Consider the following 22,043-nt stretch of genomic DNA (forward strand, 5'->3'; position numbering starts at 1 on the left):
CATATTTGTGTATATAAGTTCAGCGTTAGCACAATGACTTTCCTAAATGAATAGAAACTAACCGATTAGGTTTATATTCCTGGTTTCAATGTAAGAAGTTTCTGAACTGCATTTGTTCAGTTTTGACAATTGATCAGGTATATCACATTTGTTCTGCAATCCCACGAAACACAAAGCTGGAAACTGATAAACAACACATGCCCCATCTATATATAGTCAAAATTTGAAATCAATCAATTCAGTGGAGCAGGGATTTTTGTTTCTAACATTTTTCTTAATCATTCACTATAGAGAAAAATTGCCAAGTCGCACAAAACAGGAAGTTGATATCAGACAGTCACTAAAACTGGTTACAAGATATGCCCTATCTAACAGTACATGTATATAAAGAAACATAACAAACAGAATTTCATCCATCTTTTTGAGAGTCGAGATAATTGATAAAGAATAACAGACAAAAAGGGCAATAGCAATATACCACACACTCACTGAGTGAAGGTATGATGATAGTTACCCAAGAAAAACAAGCAACTTGTTCCCATATGTCTCCTGCCACCACATAAAAAGTTGGAAGTGCACTAGACCAACAACTCCTGTAAAATTTGTTGAATCAAAATGGCTTCACAATATATTCCACTGCATATGGTGACAACCAATCCTACAAAATAAGAACAAAATCTATCGAACCATATCCGAGGAGTTGCTTCCACAAAGTGTTCCTACAGTGTAGCATGTACAAATTCAACAGTCCAATAACTCCTGTCAATTTTGTCAAATTAAAATAGTGGCACAATATGATGAAATATCTAACAGACAAATTCATGTTGATTAATATATTCAGACAAAATTCAAAGAGCAGTTTCCAAGGCGTTGTGTCCACAAAGCATGAGGGACGGATGCACAGATGGACTAACACCAGTATTTATATGTTAAATTCCCTGTTGCACCAAGGGACAAAATCAGCCCTTAAACAACTACAAATTGTAATAGAATGAAATATATACTTAAAAAAACCTTCAGATTTCTTTCATTTTAATCACATTTGAATTGCTTGCAATAGCACTGCATGGGAACAAATTCTTATAAAGAATAGTCACATTATCATAATCTCAAAAATAACAAATGTTCATATGACATTAACATAATACATGTTTTTCTTCTATCAATATGATACTGAAATGATGAAGAATGAACAAATTTATGGGATGTTACAGTGAGTGTAAACTTCTGGAAACAGAGTTGTTTTCCCTTGATCAAATTACCATAGAACTTACTTAAATAGCAGGACAATTGACAAAGGGATTTAAACTTTTAAACAAACTTAGATTAAAAACCTATAAAATGACAAAAAGTTTAAGTCTCCATCAATTGTCCACTTAACTAATTATGTTGTTTAATCAAGCGAATGTCGTTTAATCAATGGAAGACCAACTCTATTCTGTGAAGTAAACTGTAATACCTGCTGTAAATGAAGTCTGACCGAAGTAAACCATAAAACCTCTGTTAACATATTCTTAAATTTGAACAAGTCAGTCATACTGATTGTGAAAAATTCAAATGCATTAGAAACTATTTGACAATGCATATTATACATAGACAGTCTTACTACATTAAATTGTTTTTGTTTATAAATATGCAAGTGAATTTATGTGAATACAAAAATACCTATACTCCGTAAAATTCTTTTGAACAAAACTGTGATAATTACCCTGCAAAAAATAACTGACATACCCAAATATAAATTCATGATGAGTGTTATTTGTATATAAAATTTTGCATCCCTTTTTCACTAAAGACTCAAGTTTCACTAATGTAAACTTTTTTTGTAGAAATCATCATCTATCATTTCTAATTAACAGATTTCAGTAAGATTCCTGTAAAGGAATAATCAAGGGAATCAAGATTCTTGCAGAAATCATAAGAATGTAATCCAGGGACAAAGACCAGTCATGAAAAACAGACATATACAACAAAGAACATAAAATAACCAAAATAATACATGCTACAAAAGTAAATGAGCAACTTGTATGCATGATTCACTATTTTCTGTATCTGGTAACTTTTAGGTGATATGTAGCTTTGGTCAGATTGAGGTATTACAATGAAAAAACATGACTTCTGCAGGATTTTTTGACATGATCTGTGGGTTTAAAAACAATGAAAAATGAAAGTAAACCATAGCACTTTAAGCAAAAAGAAAAGATTTAGAGAAAAAATAAAAAGGAGAACGTTTCCTGATGATAACTACACTCTATACATAATGATAATTTACAAGTGTTATATTACATGGTCATTATTTGATTTCCAAACATAAATGTGAAAATAACAACTAAAGGAGTAGACCTACGGTAAGGAACAAATTCTTACAAATCATTGAAATGCTTGTATTCAGCATTTGATACCAACCTCATGTAAGCATCATAGTAACTTCATTTCATTCTGTTTCAAATGAAAGCTTGATAGGCTTTGGTGAAATTTAATATGATACAAACATATCACTGATTTCAAGAGTTATATCCCTTACCCTAGGTCTTCCTTCTCACTCTAAGAACATTTTTGGTAAATAAAGCATGACACTTTTAAATGATCATACAAATTTACATAAAATAGCTCAGTCATCATAAATAAATCACATAATAAAATAAATAACATCTTAGACTATGAACACAAAATATACTGAACCCAACTCTTTCACCCATGTTTCATGCTAGCTGTCAACTCAAATATATGACTTCAAACAAGGAAAGATCTTGATTGACCAATAATTCATGAACATTTTTTAATTCTAATGAATGGGAAGGGATTTTAACTAACATGTAGCTTCAGCGGAAACTAATATATGAAATGACCTTTTCCTAAATATGAGTCAATGTCACAGACTAGCTACACTTTCATAAATGTTTCAATACTTTTGTAGCACATTCCAAAATCATCTCTATGAACATTTCTAGGTTTCATTATCTCACAATCTGTCTTCTTGGCATCCAAGCGTCATATGTATACATGAAAGTGCCCTGTTGACTTGTCTTTGGGGGTATGTAAACCATAGAGTGTTAATGCTTCATACACCATCAGCCTGAAACGAGTATTAACAATGAACAACCTTTTTCATAATTTGATGGAAAAAACATACTAATACAGTTTATATGATGATTGGGAGTTTTTATGGTCTGGACTATCCTTATGGATCTCCCATGACGGCCCTTTACAGGGAATCTGTTAGTAGATATCTGTTAGCAGTTGGAGATAGCAGAGTCCAACCTTTCAAGATACCTGACCAAAGAACTCCGTGTATGTCCCAGTAGCAGCTTGGCTATTCTATTGACGCTCTGGCCTACTCCCAGTCCTTACATGGGTCCAAGCGTTTCCCCAATTGAACTACTTGGGAGTACGTCAACATGTAGATTGTGGACACCTTCTCTATGATTGGTCGTTTATCTACTTCTTAGATAATTGAGATATCACATCATGGAACATGAAATGAAAAAATTTGTCCTTTTGATCGGTAGTAATCATTTTTTTTCAAGACCTGATTGGTCAAAAGCACTGCTGTAACGTTTCTTACATTGTTCTCCCATAACAACTAGTGATGTCATCAACTGACAATTGCTTTAAGTTCTAATATGGCAGATGCAGAATGTCAGGCGACCAAATATTTCAAAGGAATCCTAGAGGGAACAGCTTTATAATTCACGAAACTTGAATGTTGCAAAATGTCAACTTGTGTAATTAAATTTTAACATCAGTACAAACTCATCGAGACTCGTTTGTTATGATGCAGAAATTATATAATTTGAGTCAACTTTCACTCATAATGAAACCTATAATTACGAAACTTATAGATATCTACCGTACATTTTGCCCAATTCTTAAACGGAGATGTACTTAATTCAAACTACCTGGTATCAAGTTTAGTTCATTGTTCTTCATATGTATAGCCTATTAAAGTTGTTTCTCTGAAAATAAACAAAAACATTGCCATTAATTAGCTATTAAGTCATTCATTTGCAAATATTTACAATCAAAGACATACATATTTTAGCTTATCCTTTTCCTTACAGATTTTATAATCTACTGCAAATATTTGCTACTTTTGCAAGCAAAAAAATTGCTTAAATAAACTGCTTCAAAAAAGTTATAATAGAATACATTTTTTAGAGAGTTTTAAATCAGAAATAAAACAGCCACAAAATTGGTTTGCCTACCTAAACCACAAAAATAAATTAGTTTAAGAGTAACAACTACTGTTTTAAAATTCTCTTCTTACAAACATCTAGGTGCAATGAAGAATAACTTAATTATACAAATGTACTTTTTAGAACATTTTTTTTGCAAGTTAGTTGTCCACATCTTTTTAACCATCAAACTCATTTACAGGGGCCTAGATGTCAACACTACTACAAATTAAATGAGCCCCAATATTTGTTACAGAAAATTCCCTTATGATCCACACTAATAAAGGAACAGTGTTTGAATGCCCACTACCATATTCCATTAAAATTTATAAAGATATGGAGATTGAAGGCAAAAGAGTATTCACTATGTCATTGGAAGAAAATAATTAAACAATTTTTTTAAAGGGCAATAAGTAACTCACAAAATTGATTGATCAGTCCCTTCTTTCTAACTAGTTAAGAATTATTAGTAAGGGCAATCTTTTGTATAAATCATGAAAATTCATTAAAAAGTGAGAGAACACTTATAATGTTCAGACAGAAAGATACCCAGCATTTCTAGTATTTCCCTGCCCCTGGTTGTAGTGGGAAACAGAAATTCCATATTTTCACTTAATGACATTTAGGCACCAACAGCTCTGGAATTAAGTTTTCAAAAGCTTATTAATCCTTTAAATAAATCCACTTACTGAGTAGGCAGCTGATAGGTTGCATTCCCTCTGAAAAAAAAAAACATGTCAATCAATACAAAGTATATTAAAAACACAATTTCTTAATTATAAATGTAACTGTGCTAATTAAACATATAAATTTTATATACTCAAAACAAGAACAATAACATACATGTATCTGGACCTTCATCACCATCCTATATATGACAGCAATCTCTTCAATATGTATATACTAAGCCACTTAATAAACTTAAGTAAAGATAACAAATTTAGTATGTCCCTATAATAGCATATAAAAAAGTTCAAAAGGTCAAAAATCCTATGAAATATTAGACAAGTTTGTCCTTGATAGGAGATGCACCTCTTTATTATGTATATAATCATTGTGCAATTTTACAGTAGGTTTTCTATATTGGTTTAGTTATTGGTCTAAGGCTAGCCATATTGGACTGAGGCATAATTGAAGTCAAATATTGCTAGCCAAGGACCAATAACTCAGCCATTATGGAAAACCTTATGCAAGTATACCTTTATTGACTAACTAGTCCAATCATCATTTTGGCATAGACCTACATGGATTTTAACCAAGTCAATTTGTAGTATTGGACCGGTAAAAGCTGTATCGGACTGCTAAATTCTGTATTGATACAGTTATGTATTTTGTATTGCACTAACAGTTTTTATCATATTTAGGCTCATATTGGAACTTTAGTCAGAAATAAATAATATTGGTTCACTACATTTTGAGTCAAACATAACACTGTCTACTTTGTGCCTAAACTTCACAACATATATCGGCAAAAATTTGAGATAGACAACATATTTAAAATGTGAGAATTCATTTGTCAAATTTCTCAATAATAAAAAGTGCATTTGGCATTATGTGGTCTGCAGTTGTATGTGAGTTAAAAATAAATGTGATTTTAGTAAGTTTTAGATATGTATGAATCATCTCCAGCCTGATTTTTTTCAAATATAGCTACTTAAGCTAAATTTAAAAAAAAATACTCTATATTCTCATCCACCGAATTTTTCAACCCTTCCTGAAATTTTTTCTCCTCAATTTTGGTCAATTTTATTTTTTCAAATTGACAGCATTTTTCACTTAAATCGATGAGTTAAATTTGCCTGCCCACCCCTAATTTTGAAAAATGTTTAATGGAAATCTAGGAATTTAAAATATGATGGCCTTAAATATCATATTTTTATAAATATCAAAATTTATAAAATAATATTTTTTGTCACATCTCCTTTAAGGACTTAGCAATCCAAGCATGCAAAAATCTTAATAGATCATGGGAATGTTTTAATAAAATCAAATTTAAATTAGTTTCATTTCATTCTCATATAAATAAATAATTCCTTAAATGTACTTTTAATGGAGTTTAAAATAAAAAAACAAAACAAAAACACCATTATTTAAATTTCATTTAAAAAAAGTACACCAGTGCTTTCATTAAGAGCCAGTACCTGTTACTTTTACCCAGCTACAGTAGCATCTGGTACGGGCAGAGTAAAATAAAAGCAAAAAAAATCATGTGGAAAAACCTAGTAAATAGATATCTAAGATCTTTCCGTCTGTAGGCTACGGGGTGATCTTTAGTGTTTATTATTGTTTATATTGGTGTCTTCATCCAGGTCCGCGTTGGAATCTAATCGCTTCAACGCTTTAACCTATGACGATTTAACGTAGTGTCCATTGAAAGAAAACATGTAATGACTTAACAATGTCAAAGAAATCAATTATTTGTGCTGAACAAAAAGCTAAACACAGGTGAAGTTTCCATGAAAACGTGTAAAAAAAAAATGCTGTTCGTATTTGGAATTGTCCGATACCCGTCATTTTTTTCAGCGATATTTGTTGTGATTTGTGCAGAGTGCAGGAATTTTTAGTGTTGACAAGGAGTCAACAGATGAAACAAACTTTTATAGAATAGGATTTAAGGGATGACCATTCAATTCGTCGAAGAGGAGGAGTTTTGTTAAAAATATTCTGGCAACCCTAAGTTTGAAAAGAACAAGAATACAAAAAAAAATATTGGATTCGATATTCAACACTGCTATAGATAATAATAGAAAATAAATACATTGTAATGTTTAAAAAATTCTGTCCGTCTGTCTGTCTAAAAGTCAACCAGACTAAAACTGCCAGCCTTGTGGAGTTGTTTTATTTTTTTTTTTTCAGAAGCAAAAAATTTCGTATCCGACTATGATTTTTAGACCAACATTACACAATAAGACACATGCAATTGCTCTAAATGTCACAGTAATAATTAGGCAATAAACAACAACAAAGTTTTATAATGAAAATAATTTAACCAGCACTAGGAACTACCACATGTTATGGAATTTCATTTAATAAATGTTTAGTTTTGTTCCTATGCTTTTATTTGCATGTGTTAATGTTCAAATTTTGTAACAAGTAAATAAAAGCTTAAAAACAAAATATGACATTTATCAAAATTTCATATAAAATGGATTTCAGGGTTGTAAGACTAAATCATTTATGATTTATCATATATCTTGATCTCAAATTCATATATTTCAAACAAAACTGAAGCAACTATTGCAGACTTAATCCCATATTTTCAAGTCAAAATTTAAATCTCAAAAAGGCTAACATCCAGGAGCTTCCGGGGGGCTTAAGGCGTTGCCCTGGACCTACTGGAGGCCTTAAGCTACCCCCAGGCCCTTTGCCAAAATTACCATCTACTATCTGTAAAGTACCCCCTGCCTGAAAAATTACTGAAACACTATACGGAAATTAAAATTTCAGAATTGAAAACAGGAGTTATTAAATAACTGATCAAACCAAAAGTTCCTAATTTAAAATCAATCAATCTATACAAAACCAAGAGAAGATTCACAAAATGATAACAGATTTCTGAATGAACAAGGCTGTATGATCCACTCAGGGCTATTCTATTTAAATTTACATGGGAGGGGGGACGCAACTTGTAAAAGACACCCCCCACCAATACAAAAAAATATTGCCAACCCCTACCCCCAACATAACATGAAAATGCATGTGTAGAACTAAATTTTGGGAAATCTGAGCATCAAAATCTCCCAACTCCCAGGTGTATTGAATTTTAGAGATGAAATTTCACCCCTACCAACATAATTCATAAAACATACCCCTACAAACATAAAAAAAAATATTATTTACTCCCCAATAAAAGAAAAATAAAAAATTGGCATCCCCAACTTCCCATGTAGATTTCAATGGAACAGCCCTCAGAGCAGTTCCATTAAGACATATCAGGTATATAGGCAATTTTAAAAATTAAATTTGAAATATTGTCAGAACTCCTGAAAAATTGAATGAAATATAGACTTAGCAAAATATTCTACATGAGATTCTTCCTTACAGTGTTTCCCCATTCCATTCCTTGAATGTTTAAGGGGAATAGCCCTCATATAAGAAGGGACATTAAAGTGTTACTTACAACACTAAACCTTCATCAAATGTCATTATCTTTTCTGTATTTGAAACTGCACTGAAATAAAAAAAAAAAAAATCAAATTGCATTCACCTAATTGTACATACAGTGTCCAACTAGAAGTATACAATAATAGCTTTCAATTTTAATACATTTACCAGTTATTAAATTGTTTTAAAGCTGGAAAGTGGATGTATAAAACCAATATTTTAGTTTAGATTTAATTTGGTTTAACTTATCTTAACAATCTTAAGGTGGTAGACCTAATGTAAGGGACATAACTCTTGAAATCAGTGGTTTGCTTGTATTATATTCAATTTCACAAAAGCCTATCAAGCTTTCACTTGAAACAGAATGAAATCAATCCAAGTTAAATTGATGCTTACACAAGATTGATGTTTAATGCAGAATACAAAGGTTCCAACAACTGAAAAGTTGTGCCCCTAACTTTCGGTCTATCTCCTTAAAATCACAACAAGAACTTATTGTTTCCCTTACTTGGCTTTAGCGTGTGTCAGAATGTGAGACTTCAGGTTGGTAGACTGTGCAAATTTCTTGTTGCAGCCATCAAAAGGACAGACATAGGGTCGGTCACCAGTGTGAATTCTGACATGTGTTCGTAAGTTGAAATCTAAGGAAAATCTTTTCCCACATCCTTCAAACGTACACTGAAAATAGAAGACGTTTTGATTTTAGATAATACATAATGATTCATGTAAAATTCTGATAATTCCTTTGATGGGAAGAGTAAGAGTAATCAAGGGAACCAAAATTCTAGTGGAAATCAAAAGAATGTAATCCAAGGAGTAAGACCACACAGGAAAACATACACACAGAACAAAGAACATTAAGTAACTAAAATAATACAAATAACATAAGTATATGAGCAACTCGGACTCCACTAAAAACTGAAGTGATTAAAAGGTGCAGAAAACCTACCAAAAAAAAACAAAAAACAATGTGTTCTCAGTCTATATATGCCCTATTTTTAGATAAGTATAGTCCTTTCTGTTCACAGTTCAGCAACTATTAGAGAACTAAACATACATCTCCCACTAAAATTAACTAAATCAAAAACTATATTTACTGTGAATACCACAATCTATATAGTTTTATCTCAAAAGTGCAACAACTGAACGACAAACTAAGTTATGTGGTATTTAAGCAGCTGTCTTTGTAAGAATCATGCAAAATCTGAAAAATTTGATACACCCCAAAAAAGGCTACATATTTTTATTTTTGTAATTAAGTTGTTTGATGGGTCTATATTATGAAATGTGTAATAATTCATTCAAATCTGCCTGCTCTTAGGAGATAACCAACATTGAAAATCCAATAGATTCTATTGTATTTAAGTGTCATTTACAGTTACCTCCCTTACTTTTGAATTCTACATTGCATTCTATACAATTTTTATCTCCTATGAGTGCGGGTTATATGAAAAACCAAATGTTGATTTCTGTTTACCAAAGCATTTTAAACAAGATATCAAAAATAAAAATATGTAGGCTTTCCAACCATGTATCACATTTTGCATGATTCTTAGCTGGAGTGCTACTTAACTGTTTCTGAATAAGAAATAAAAGTGCATTGTGTGGGTTCTGATATGCATGAATCATCTCCTGTTCGTTTTTGTGTATATAGACCAATATGTAAGCATTAATACCTATATCAAATGATAAGTGCATGATGATTACCTGAACAAGATTATCATTAGAACTTTCAAAAATAGTCCAAATGATCACAGTGTTCTAGGATTCCACTTTCCCACCACACAAAGAAAGTGCAATATCTGTGTTGGAAAGTTGATTAGCCTGTCCAATTTTCTCTTTGGCACATAGCTTGAATTTTTTTAAAGGATGTTTTAAGTTTGGAAAGAAAACTTCAAAGGTGGAAAAGTTAATCTTCATTTCGAGGTTTTACTGTGGAAATATAAAATTTTTAGAAATCCTAGAACACTGTGATCCATCCAGGGTCTCATAAAAAATCTCAAACATGATACTTATTTGAAGCAAGAACTTGGATTATTGAAAGTTTTGATGGAAAATCTCAATTTGTGATTTTCCATGAAACATGGCCCTGGTAAGTTGTAACATGTATAATGGGATACAAAAAATACAATATCAAAGAAACAATATATATCACAGAAAGATTTGTTTAATGTTTGCTTTATCGTTCCCAATAACAGGTCTAGATCAGGGTTCCTAATTATGGCAAAAATCACTTGTGGCTTACCTGAAATGGTTTTTCTCCAGTATGAACTAACTGATGTCTTTTTAACTTGGAACTCTCTACAAATGCTTTCCCGCATTCAGCACAGACATGGACTCTGGGGCCATGTGTATGTAGATGTTTTCTCATCGCTGAATTGTCTCGGAACATCTTATTGCAACCCTTAAAAAATGTTCAAACAATAACAATGACAAATTTCATTTCACAACTCAATACGAGAAAAGACATTTTGGTAATTAAAGAACCAGATGTACACAGAATGAACATTTATTCATTATAAAGTGAAACCTATCTGAATCAAAACATTTTGGACCATTAATTTGTTCAGTTTAGACAGGTGCTTGGTTTACCAAGATTTGAAATACATTTATATTTATATAAAGGAACAACACCCTGTTTGACAAGTTTTAAGATTATTCTGGGTTTGGTTTAAACAAGTTTCACTATGTTTCCATGCATTTGCAGTTGAACCAAAATATTTGATTTAAAGACAAAATAAATGTGCATGAATAAATATCCAAACAAATCATGTGAACACTTTTGGCTATACATCATAGAACTGACATCAATAAATGTTACTAAACTCTGGTATTTATAGATATAATAGACAAGTTGCCCACTAAAGAAACTGCATGGAGCAGTGTTTTCAGCAATTAATTGAAAATGACATGATAAATTATTGTAGTTACTGCATATCAACAAATCCTGTGTGTGTGTGAATCTATTTAAAAGTCCACACAATCACAATGAAAATCCACATTTGGTCAGTCATTACCTTGTGAGGACATGGTACTGTTCTAGGCACATCATCAGCAGGCTTTCTTGGCTTTATCCTATAAAAAAGACCAAAAAAAATTATTTTAGTAACAAGTAATAAAAAGAGACAGCAATGTTTCAAGTTTACCATACACCACATGATGGAGCGACTGTATAGAGGGTAATTTTTGCAAGGTGATCATTTCGGCACATTTCAGTGGTCCGTCTAAAGACAACAAAATAAATTCCACATGTGACGTGATATTAATTTCGAGCCTAAGAATTTAGTGCATCACTAAGCACCAGCCAAAACTAGAATCAGCAAATTTATTTGATACTTTTTTTTTCACACAAAATTGCAAAATTGTACACAAGCTAAAATAACCCACCATACAATAACTGATATGAATAGGAAAGTTATGAAATTAGCAAACCCAAGCATACCACACTACATGCATGCAACATGTGCCAAGATGCAATGACAGTTATGCAAGGACAATAGAGACTAAATACATGACTTTTCACTGCGCCTATTTCAATAAAAAACAATAACCAATTATTAAGTTCAAAAAGGATCCCCATATATATTTCATACAAATGTAACCCCAACTAAAAAACAAAACAGTAAAACCTGTCTAAACTGAACTCTGAATAATCTGAAAACCAATCTCAAGGAGATACTTTTAACAAGCCCTTTATATCAGTTTACTTTAATTTGGAACCTTGATAAACCACACACCTGTCAAAACCCAATAAATTTTAAAGTTTCAAAACAAGTTTGTTTAAAGTAGGTTTCACTTTATCCACCCAAAACCTCCTTGATATTAAAATACAATATGCTTTACAAGTAAATCTAAAAACATAACACCTGAATAAGATATTTTCCAAAACTAACATCTTAAACTACTGAGATCACCCCACAAGAAATAGGAAGTTGGCCAAATAGAAAGCAAACAATGATTAACATCTTATCATGTCAATGCAGCATACCAAATATAAAACTATCAAATCAAAATTGCTCTGTTTGAACTGAGTAAACTTAAATTTTCAATGTACATATGAGAAGTACATGTATATGCAGAATATTTCCTCCCATGAGTACATGAGTTAATGCACAATACCCTCTCTCATGACTTGAAATATTAATGAATTTAGTTAATTTTGTACCAGTACATAAAAATGCAAATACATCATTATCAACTTGTTTCAGTGATTGAAATTAGGTGAAACATTTGTTAAATGAAAAGTATAATTTAATTTCACTAATATAAATTATTTTCCCTTGATAAAATTTGCTACTAGATTCTATACTTATTTTGAGTTCAGTTCAGAAACAACCCCAGAAACTTACATTTTTCATTACTTGAAAAAATTTCTTAAATTCAACCCATGAGTAGTTTTGTCTAAATCTTCTGACAGAAAAATATAGTATGGTACCTAGTTTCTTTAAGCAGTCTGAATTTTATAGACTAAATACAGGGGTTACCTTCTCACTGACCAACAAGTACATACAATTTTGACATCTTGGAAGATAAACATTTTAGGTTTTACATTGCATATGCCTTTCAGATAAATACCTCGATGAGTGCTGTAGCAGCTGCATATCCCTTGGCTGAAGACTGAAATTAATAACAAATCCATATTTTTACTTATTGATGAATTTCTCCCTCCATGTGTTTGTAAATCATGGAATAAATGGAAATCGAGAACTTGAGACTGATCAGTTTGATACACTGTATTGTTTCAACATGCCCATTTCAATTATTGAAATCAATTTGATCACAAAGGCAACTGGTGGACTTTTCCTGATGATGTCAGAATGTCAAAATCAGTATCCAAAAGAACTGTCATGAAACCAACATTAGTGAAGTAAAACATTTGTGCATGTTAGTTAAAACAAAAGGGTTAGAAGGAACTGGCTGAGCTGCTACGGCACTCAAGTAATAATTAAAGCACAATCAATATTTTTACAACCCTTTCACCAAATAAATATAGAATGTGTCTTTGCTAAATTTCATGACAATTGGTGCAAGTGTTTTTAAGAATTATTCATGACTTTCAGCCTTTCATGCATTGGTTTGTTGTTAATGCTCATGCAATGATAAAAAGTGAGGTGTTTCCAGTTACCTACATGGAAATGAATATAATATTTTTGGACAAGTAAACTACATGTAGTATTAAAATAACAGAACTTTACGGATCCCTCCTAAAATGAAAGCCATTAGGCTCTTAATATGATCCATCAGTAATAACATTATTAGAAATAAGTGTCTGTCCACTTGTCCACCCAAGCTTATAATGACAGAGCAACTACATATGTAAGAACATACCATTTCAGCAAGCCAAAAATTTTACATGGTACTGTTGGAAAAATGGGGAAAAAAATTGTCTATTTGGGGGATACATGTAGTTCAAAGTAAAGCAAACTTGTCCACCAAGCAACATATGGCAAAAAAATATTTGTAACACTGATGATTGGTGGATGACAGCAGTGTTCTAGGATTCCACATCCCCCAACCTGGGGCAAGTGCAATTTTTATGCAGAAAAATTATTTATTATATAGATAGCAGTGTTTAACGAATGGTTCCAGTGAAACAAATTTTGATAATTCACCCTGCGAAATAAATTCAGTAATTTCAGTCACAGACTTTCTCCTGCCAAAACGTCACAACTTTGAAATCAATCCGCCGTTCAAAAATTTGAAATTTATGTTGAAAATAGCAACGATACACGGAAATCTATATAATAAATAGGATAATAAATTGGTTATTGTGAACAACTAAAATATGATCACTCATGCCAAGAACGCAGTAAGATTTAACTCGTGCACGGAACAAGTTCTGCACACTCGTTAAATCTATGCGTTCTTCGGCACTGATGATAATATTTCGGTTATTCACTCCTTCCAATTATTATCCTATTATTATTATGCCCACATTCCTTTGGCAAGTAGAAAGCTTGAATTTTTAAAAGAATTTGTTAAGTTTGGAGAACAAACTTCAAGTGTGGCAAATTTAACCTTCATTAAGGGTTTTCTGTGGAAACCTCAAATTTTGAAAAATCCTAGAACACTGTCTTACAATATGGAAGTAGCATAAGTTCGAAGTCTTTTAACTGAGTAAATTCAACTATGTACACACACATACAGTTCAGATAATTCTTCAACATAAAATATATACATGTAATTACCCTAACTAAAATACATTGTAACTATTTTCAGTAGAATGTAATGAGGGAAAATGCATGCAAAATATATAAGTTTTATACATGTATATCAACAATTTAAGTCAAAAATACATGTACATGTTAACCTTTACACACACACATTGGCATAACATACTGTGAGAAATACAACCAGTCAGATATACTAAATGACTGAATATTTCCAAACATCTTCCGATCTAATACTTTGTTTAGCTCCTCTTTCAATTGAATTTACAAGGAATAAAAAATCTGGAACTGTCCCTATTTTTCAATGATATTTACTCAGACAAAGCCTTCAATTACATCAAGAGGAAAATGGAAAAAATACGGTGAGGACTTACAAGAAAACTGAATTTTGCATATACTTGTACAATGTATGCTGGGACACAAAAGTCAGAAGAACCCACTGAACAAATGATACTTTGTCTACATTGAACATATGTGTATGCTTACAATAGTCCTTTCTGTACTCAGATCAGTATTTTTGAGAAAACAATTAATTCATTTCCCCCTATCAGTAAATTAAAGTATGATAAGTCTTGCAAAGTGCCAATTTCATACACAATCAGTATCATTTTTTATTGCAACAACCAAATGACAAACTAATACTGATGACATGGTCTGTTAGTGTTTCTGAATTAATTTTTGTTTTTAATTTGGTAGGTTTTGACATAAATGAATCCTTTCCAGTCTGATTTTTTTTATAAAAACTGTAAATTCTGAAATTATTGTGTGCGTTAACACTTGCAGTCTTCTTTCTTTTACAGGTAATCAAAAATGTGACTTTCTTTTTTTATTAATTTAAGAAAAATGCAAGTTACATGTAGTTACAGCGATATGTTTTTTTTTACAATCCATGACTGTAACAATAACCTTGAAATATTAACATCAAATTTAACTTGTGTTAGTTATCCTTGTCAAAATAGTTTCGACAAGTACATGTACTTGTGCATCTGTGTTTTGTTATAATATATTAACTAAGGATTGTTGTAATATTATTTTAGGCCATGAAGAAATAACATCAAATCAAGCGCAGTTTTCACAAGTCTGTTGTTTGCACCACTGGATTGAGGTAATTTAAATAAACAGAAAAAAAATTACTGTCATTTCCTTATTATTCAATTCTATTACAAGTATCAAAATTCAACAAGTAAAGGGACAAATACAGTTCGTGACATCACTGTCACATGCAAAAGGAGAAGACAAAATCATGTTTGTATTCAATCAAAAGAGTAATCAAGGGAAACAAGATTCTAGTGGAAAACAAAAGAATGTGACAGTAATCCAGGGACTTAAACCAGATATGGAAAACAGACACATGCAACAAAGTACATAAAATAACCAAAATAATACATACAAAGTAAAAAAAAAGTGACTAAGCAACTCGGACTCCACTAAAATCTGGGAGCAAGGACTAGGTGCACTGGTAGGGTAAGCCTCCTCTGCTTTTCTAGAAAGACCTTCTAAATTCTTGGCGACTTAAGTCTCCATTTTGCTGCTTTGCTGCATAGATTATGCCCTGCCTCTGAGTTGCTCATAAAAGTCAAGTCTGGGGTAGACAAAAGAGGAAAGGAAAATGAAGACATGTTAAACAAATCAGTTTTCATGTTAACATGTTTAACTTCTTTTGAAATTAAATTACTGAACATTTGAAGTCAAAATGTCACAACGACATGTTATTGAAACTTTGTTAATTTGTGACTCAGAAAAGAGTGCTTAGCCTTCAGCAGACCAATGGGTAATTGTAATCAATTTTAATCCATTACAAACAAGCGTGTCATTGAAAGTAATCTCTAATCTACATGAAATTCTAATCATGTAATTGCAATTTAATCTATTACAATTTACAAATGTCTGTACCAGTAGTTATCCATTCATTAAGGTCTTTTCCTACATAGGAAAGACCTTGTTGTTTTTCTAATGTTTTTTCTTCCAACATTTACTTTGACATGGTCCCCCTATTCATCTTTCAAGATATCATTACCAAATTTGGACCATCGATAGAGCTCATTTATGACTTTTACAGGATTTCCCTGTAAAGACTTTGTAGAAGTTATCTCCCCTTTATTGGCGTTTTTTTTTCCCAACATGGTCCCCCTATTCATTTTTAAGGATATCATTATCATATTTGGTGAACATGTAGATGTCATCATGTTCTATTAGAAAATGACCCTGCTACGGATTTCATTATCATTTTCAAGAGTCGCGTCCCTTTCAAACAATTTCTTTTTATCACTCATTTTTTGAAAACCATAATAGATAGAATCAATCTGAAAATGGTTTCATGAACATTAGCAGAAGACCTAATGAATAAACATAAACATGTATTTTGTTATCAAACCATATGGGATTTATATCTCATGAAATATCATAGAAATGAAAGTTTTGAAAATTTATATTTCAAGAACCGGAAAATTGCAGAGACATGGGATCTTCATCAATGATCTTTGGTCCATGTGACCTTATTTTTAATATTTCTATTACAGTAACATACATATTGATAGGTATTAATGTGATCTCTGCTAGTTGCAAACTATATCTGACCTAAAAAAAATCATTACAGCCAGTGCTATTAGTCATACAGTATTTGAACTATTTCTTTATAACTATACAACTGCATTTGTGTTCAATAACCATAGGTCATCACTAAATCTGACAAAATTGAAGCTTACAGATCTAAGTAAAACAAGATGCTTCATGGAACACAGCTACAAGTAGATATGCCAGAAAAGATAGATCCCTGAACGGATGGGACAAATACAGGCACAAAATTCAAGCTTCATACAGCTCTAATTTCGATTGTGATTATAAATATTTGTTATATTTTTTATGAATAAAGTATGAAAACTTGAAAATGGAACACAGGAAATTCAAAACAACTGAAGAGAGAGCTAACAGCAATAGTAATAAACTACTTTCCACAGTTTCCTGAAAATGGGTGAAATCTGAAAGATGTTAAATTCCCCTTTTTCTTTGTGAACTAAGTCTCTTTACTCTTAATAGCAAAATCCCCTTTTACCCCTTTTGGTCCTGAGATTAAGTTAATATAAGTCATAATCCCAAAAAATAAATCCCTGCATAACTTGGGTACAATATCAAATAGATCCATACACTAATACTTACTTGAATTTTATATATATAAAGCCATGACCCTCAATACTAATGCCAACCTTCCTTTTGTGGTATGGCGCCTTGTAAAATTTCATTAAGATTTATGAACTAAAATTTTTTAAGTAACAAACTATGACATGGAAACCAGGTGTCTTCAAACAACAAAGTGTCAACCAACTGACAGAAAAATTTCTGCAGTAACAAAAATTGAAATTGACAACTACGCTATATTGCCCCCTTTAAAAATAGTAGGCCACATATTATGCATTTAAACTACATTCACAAAAAAGTACATTCAAATTAAATTATTGAAATAAGAGTAATTTACCTTGCAAATTCTGCCAGTTGTTTAGGATCACTTAAATCCAATCCAGGAATTCCCCCAGGTGGTAGCTTTTTACCAGTCATATATTCTGTGAAATCAGCATCTGTTTCTGAAACCTCATCTTCTAATTTGATTTTATCATCCCCACCTAAATCATGAAAGTAAAAGTAAATTTTATGATAGCCACATACACTATACAGGCATACTGCACACTTGTACCTGGTACACTCCTCTCTGAAGTTTGGAACCTCATTGTCAAATTTTATAAAAGATAAAAAGATACTGAACTAAAATCTGTATTAAAACAACCAATTGACTGGATTCAAAGGGTAATTTGAAAATACTTAAGAATACATTTACATACATGTAGGACAGTAAATGCTTTTGAAAATAAATGAATAGCAGTTGTTATGAAATACCATCTAACCGACAGACACGTCCGAAATTTTGAAGTTTTTGACTACTTACATGTATATAGCAGAAAAAAGTCATAATTCAGGTTTCAGTCAGACAAGTCAGAAATTTATTTCATAAAGAGAATACCCTGTGATTGGGATTAGAGGTGCTTCTTGTAACTACCTTACTGAAAATATCACAATGAAATCAGAAATTTTAACAAAGTTCTGAAGACCATAAGAAATGGTCCTTTCTCAAAATTTTAAACCCAATCACTGAATACCATCAACCTTTATTGAATCCATGGGCTACACTCAACTTGCTATTAATTAATTAATATATAATTATATGTACATAACTGCTATATTTCTTTCCTCAAATAAGAGCATCACGGAGTGAAGCATGTCTATGTTCACTTGGGGCAAATAGACAAAATATTAGTTTGAGACACACTTCAGCATGTGGACTTAAATTTGTATGGTTCATTATAGTCACAACAAAAGGTTTGGAAACAATATAGCACAAAATCTGATTTTCAATTTACAGTTCTGCTTTAAGGGAATTACTCAGACATTTGCCTTTGATTCATCTAACTACATGTAAACAAATGTAATAGATGTAAATCTCATAGAAAAAAGCATGTAGGGATTTTCATAAGGAAACAAATATTGTAATAAAAAAATCAAATTCAGAGCAGTACAAATGTAGATACATGTACATGTATGACAATGGTCAAAGCCTGAACAGACAGAACAAAATTGGACACAACAGGGACTGACATCAAATATTGAGAGCCTTGTTATATGGGGCACATTGAAGAAAATTTCACTTGCTCAAAGTAAAAGTTAGTTGATCATCTACTGATAACCCATGTTGAAAAATCTGAGAAATATATTTGTCCTTAGGTTAGGTATCACTGACTCAGGGCTCAAGCTACTTAAGAAAAACAGGTAGAAGTGACTTCTCTTTCAGAAAGACACTAGGGAGAAATGGGAAAGAAGAGGGATAAGTGAATGCGTACATGCATCATTTACTATTGCTTTTTTAAAATTATGCTTTATATGTAACTTATATGCACACAGTATAAGGAAGAATTAATTTTTCATTTATTCATTTTCTTTTATTGAGATAAATGTTACTTTTTCTTCAAGCTACTTTTTTGTACAAATGTTCTTGTAAGTAACTAAATTTTATTTTGGACAAAATGAAATCAGCCTGCTGACTAAACGACTGTATCATAAATTCACTAAATTGAATTTCTAACCTATACCATTACCCCTTACCAAATTATGACAGCAAAGTTAATATATGATTGAGAAAAACAAAATTTCTTGCAATGCATTGTGCAATTGACTATGATTTTTAGCAGCACTGGAATAGAAAATTTCAGGCAGTGACATTCTGTTGGAATTTTCATTTTGTTTTTTTTTTCTGATCCCACTTAATCAATAATAATTTATTGTTCAAAATACCCAGTCTTTTAATATAAGTTGATCAAGAGTATGAATTATCATGTTCAAAAATTATTACTGACAAATCAAGTCAAGACTGAAAGTTTATAAACGGTAGAATACAGTCCTGATCATGGGCGATGTCTGTAAATGAGAGGACAACTTCACTTCGCTTTTGGTGTCATCTGAGGGCGAAGTGAGCAATTCCAGGGCAACTATTTGGCCTGAATCACCCACTAGCATGAGCCCTGAGACTGAACTTTTACTTGTCTGAATGTCAATTTTACTTGTACTTGCCAATAGGACGTGTGTCAAAAGAATAGGCCTGTAGCAGCGCTAAGCTTGTCGTAAAAGGCAACTAAATAGTGCTCAGAAGTCTGGCTGGGAGCTAGGGCACTCTGCCCACAGAGCAACTGGGTTGTGTGCCCCAGATGATGGAATGGGGTACCCCTGGCATGTTTGATGCTTGGGTTATAAGGCTATTATACAGAAAACCTGACCGCAAACCACAGTGTTGGGAAAGATGCCACGTTCCTTGCACATTAAAGAACCCTGCTGTGGTATTTGATAGGAGAAGGAACCTTTGCGCTCTGACACAGGAGACTAAATTGCCCGACCATATCCACCCCTCGCTATTTCCAGTGGCAACCAAAATTTTTCAACCCTATTATCCTTGTATCCACTCCCATTTTTCATTCATGTTCATTTTATCATCCATTTCATGTTCATCGCCCGAAATATTGCTGCTCGGGCATTAAACCCCAACAATCAATCATGTAATAATAGACTCAATATTCTGTTCCATTGGCTTCCATCACAATGTCTCCATAACTTATACTAGTTTACCTCTTTCTGGAACAGAAGTGAAGAAAGTGGTCTATTCAGCTCTGAATTTGATTGTGATATTATAGACTAGATCCATATTTATTTCTTGTAGTGTAACAAGAACAGGTATGGTGTATGTGTCAAACAGACCATAACCCCATTGGAATGAAAATGTCAGCCCAAAGCCATCCATTGGTCTTCAACGGGCTGCACTGTCGTAAGACTAAGAGGATGTTATATTAACATCATTATACACAAGTACAACGAAAGAGTTGCTCCTAAATACCTTTCTTCTTAGAAAATTAAGCCTGCCTTTAATTTCGAAATTCACCTAAACATCCCCCAACAATAAACTACTAGTTTTAACAATATCACATGATCTACTATGCAAATTAAACGGTTCAATCAAGTCTAAATTTAGACAACAAACCACGTGATATCCCTAAGCATGACTGAATTGCAAGAAGCCATCTTATTATGTTTCCAAGGTCAAGAATTTAAAACAATAAAATTACTCACTATTTGGTGTAATTTATTTCCATAATTATTTTTATCAAATACATATTTCATATAGCATCAAAATGAATCATTTCGTCAACGATTCCTAAGTATAAAAGTGACAAATAAGATAAAATATGTTCGTAGTACTTTTGCAAATGGCCGCGGTCCGCCATTGCAGGTGTTACACCCGCCATGTTCGAGCAATGGCTGAATAATATGGCGGCGCCCATGATTTCACTATGGCCGACTTCAAAATCAAAACAAACACTAAAACTTCTGCAAATTAGCACTGACAGTTGCAAAAAATGCTTAAAACATGCAAGGGATCAAAGGGTGTGTCTGCACAAATATGCCATAAAAAGACAATGACGTCATTCGAACCCAGGGCTCATTGTCGTCCCTGCAAGCAAAACTTCTCATCTTTTTTCGCTTGTTTAAAAATTTTGTACACCAAAACAACAAAAAAAGGATTGTTTGACTATATTTGCCTATCATACTGACCCGTAGCCCACATGGTCACTGAAAATTCTCCTTCCAGCGTTTTGATTTGCACTTGTTTTTGTTCCCATTTTTTCGAAGAAGAAGGTCCATCAAAGTTCAATTCCCCAAGTGTTCCAGCACTGACATAGTTTTTCGAGCGTCCACCTTTCTTTCTACTAGATTTTCCTCTTTTGTTAGTTGTAATTTCTTCCGTACAGACTTCTATTTCTGGTGCTGGAACAGGTATATTGTCAACATACACGAGGTTTGGATCGCCAACAACTTCCTCACGAGTTTGTAAAATTATCTCTTCCTGTGCGTCAGGCAGTGGTTGTAAAGCAATCATGGGTTGAACTTCAATTGTCTCGTCTGTTGTTTCGACTGTCTCTATTGGAACTTCAACAGGAATTGATTCTACTTCCACTTCTTGAATTTCAACTTCCGAACCTATGATAGACGCCATGTTGATTAT

General features: G+C 32.3%; 1 protein-coding gene across 2 annotated transcripts; it reads right to left on the minus strand.

Annotated features, from left to right (window-relative positions):
• Positions 1–1,015: 1,015 nt before the first annotated feature.
• LOC148626140 (transcription factor YY2-like) lies at positions 1,016–22,034 on the minus strand. Of its 2 annotated transcripts, XM_088569857.1 has the most exons (10): positions 21,593–22,034; positions 17,922–18,066; positions 12,855–12,896; positions 11,297–11,354; positions 10,525–10,683; positions 8,788–8,957; positions 8,296–8,346; positions 4,865–4,894; positions 3,900–3,956; positions 1,016–3,076 (listed from the first exon to the last, which is right to left on the minus strand). In XM_088569857.1, the coding sequence occupies exons 1-9, from the start codon at positions 22,032–22,034 to the stop codon at positions 3,917–3,919; spliced, it is 1,137 nt and encodes a 378-aa protein (XP_088425983.1). In that variant the 3' UTR covers positions 1,016–3,076; positions 3,900–3,916. The 2 variants fall into 2 exon arrangements, with proteins under 2 accessions (XP_088425983.1, XP_088425984.1); XM_088569858.1 differs by lacking the exon at positions 12,855–12,896.
• Between the last annotated feature and the right edge of the window lie 9 nt (positions 22,035–22,043).

This window comes from Perna viridis, chromosome 2 (genome assembly GCF_037379345.1).
Source record: "Perna viridis isolate PV_CMFRI_1.1 ecotype Kerala chromosome 2, ASM3737934v1, whole genome shotgun sequence".
In the NCBI taxonomy this organism is placed as follows: Eukaryota; Metazoa; Mollusca; class Bivalvia; order Mytilida; family Mytilidae; genus Perna; species Perna viridis.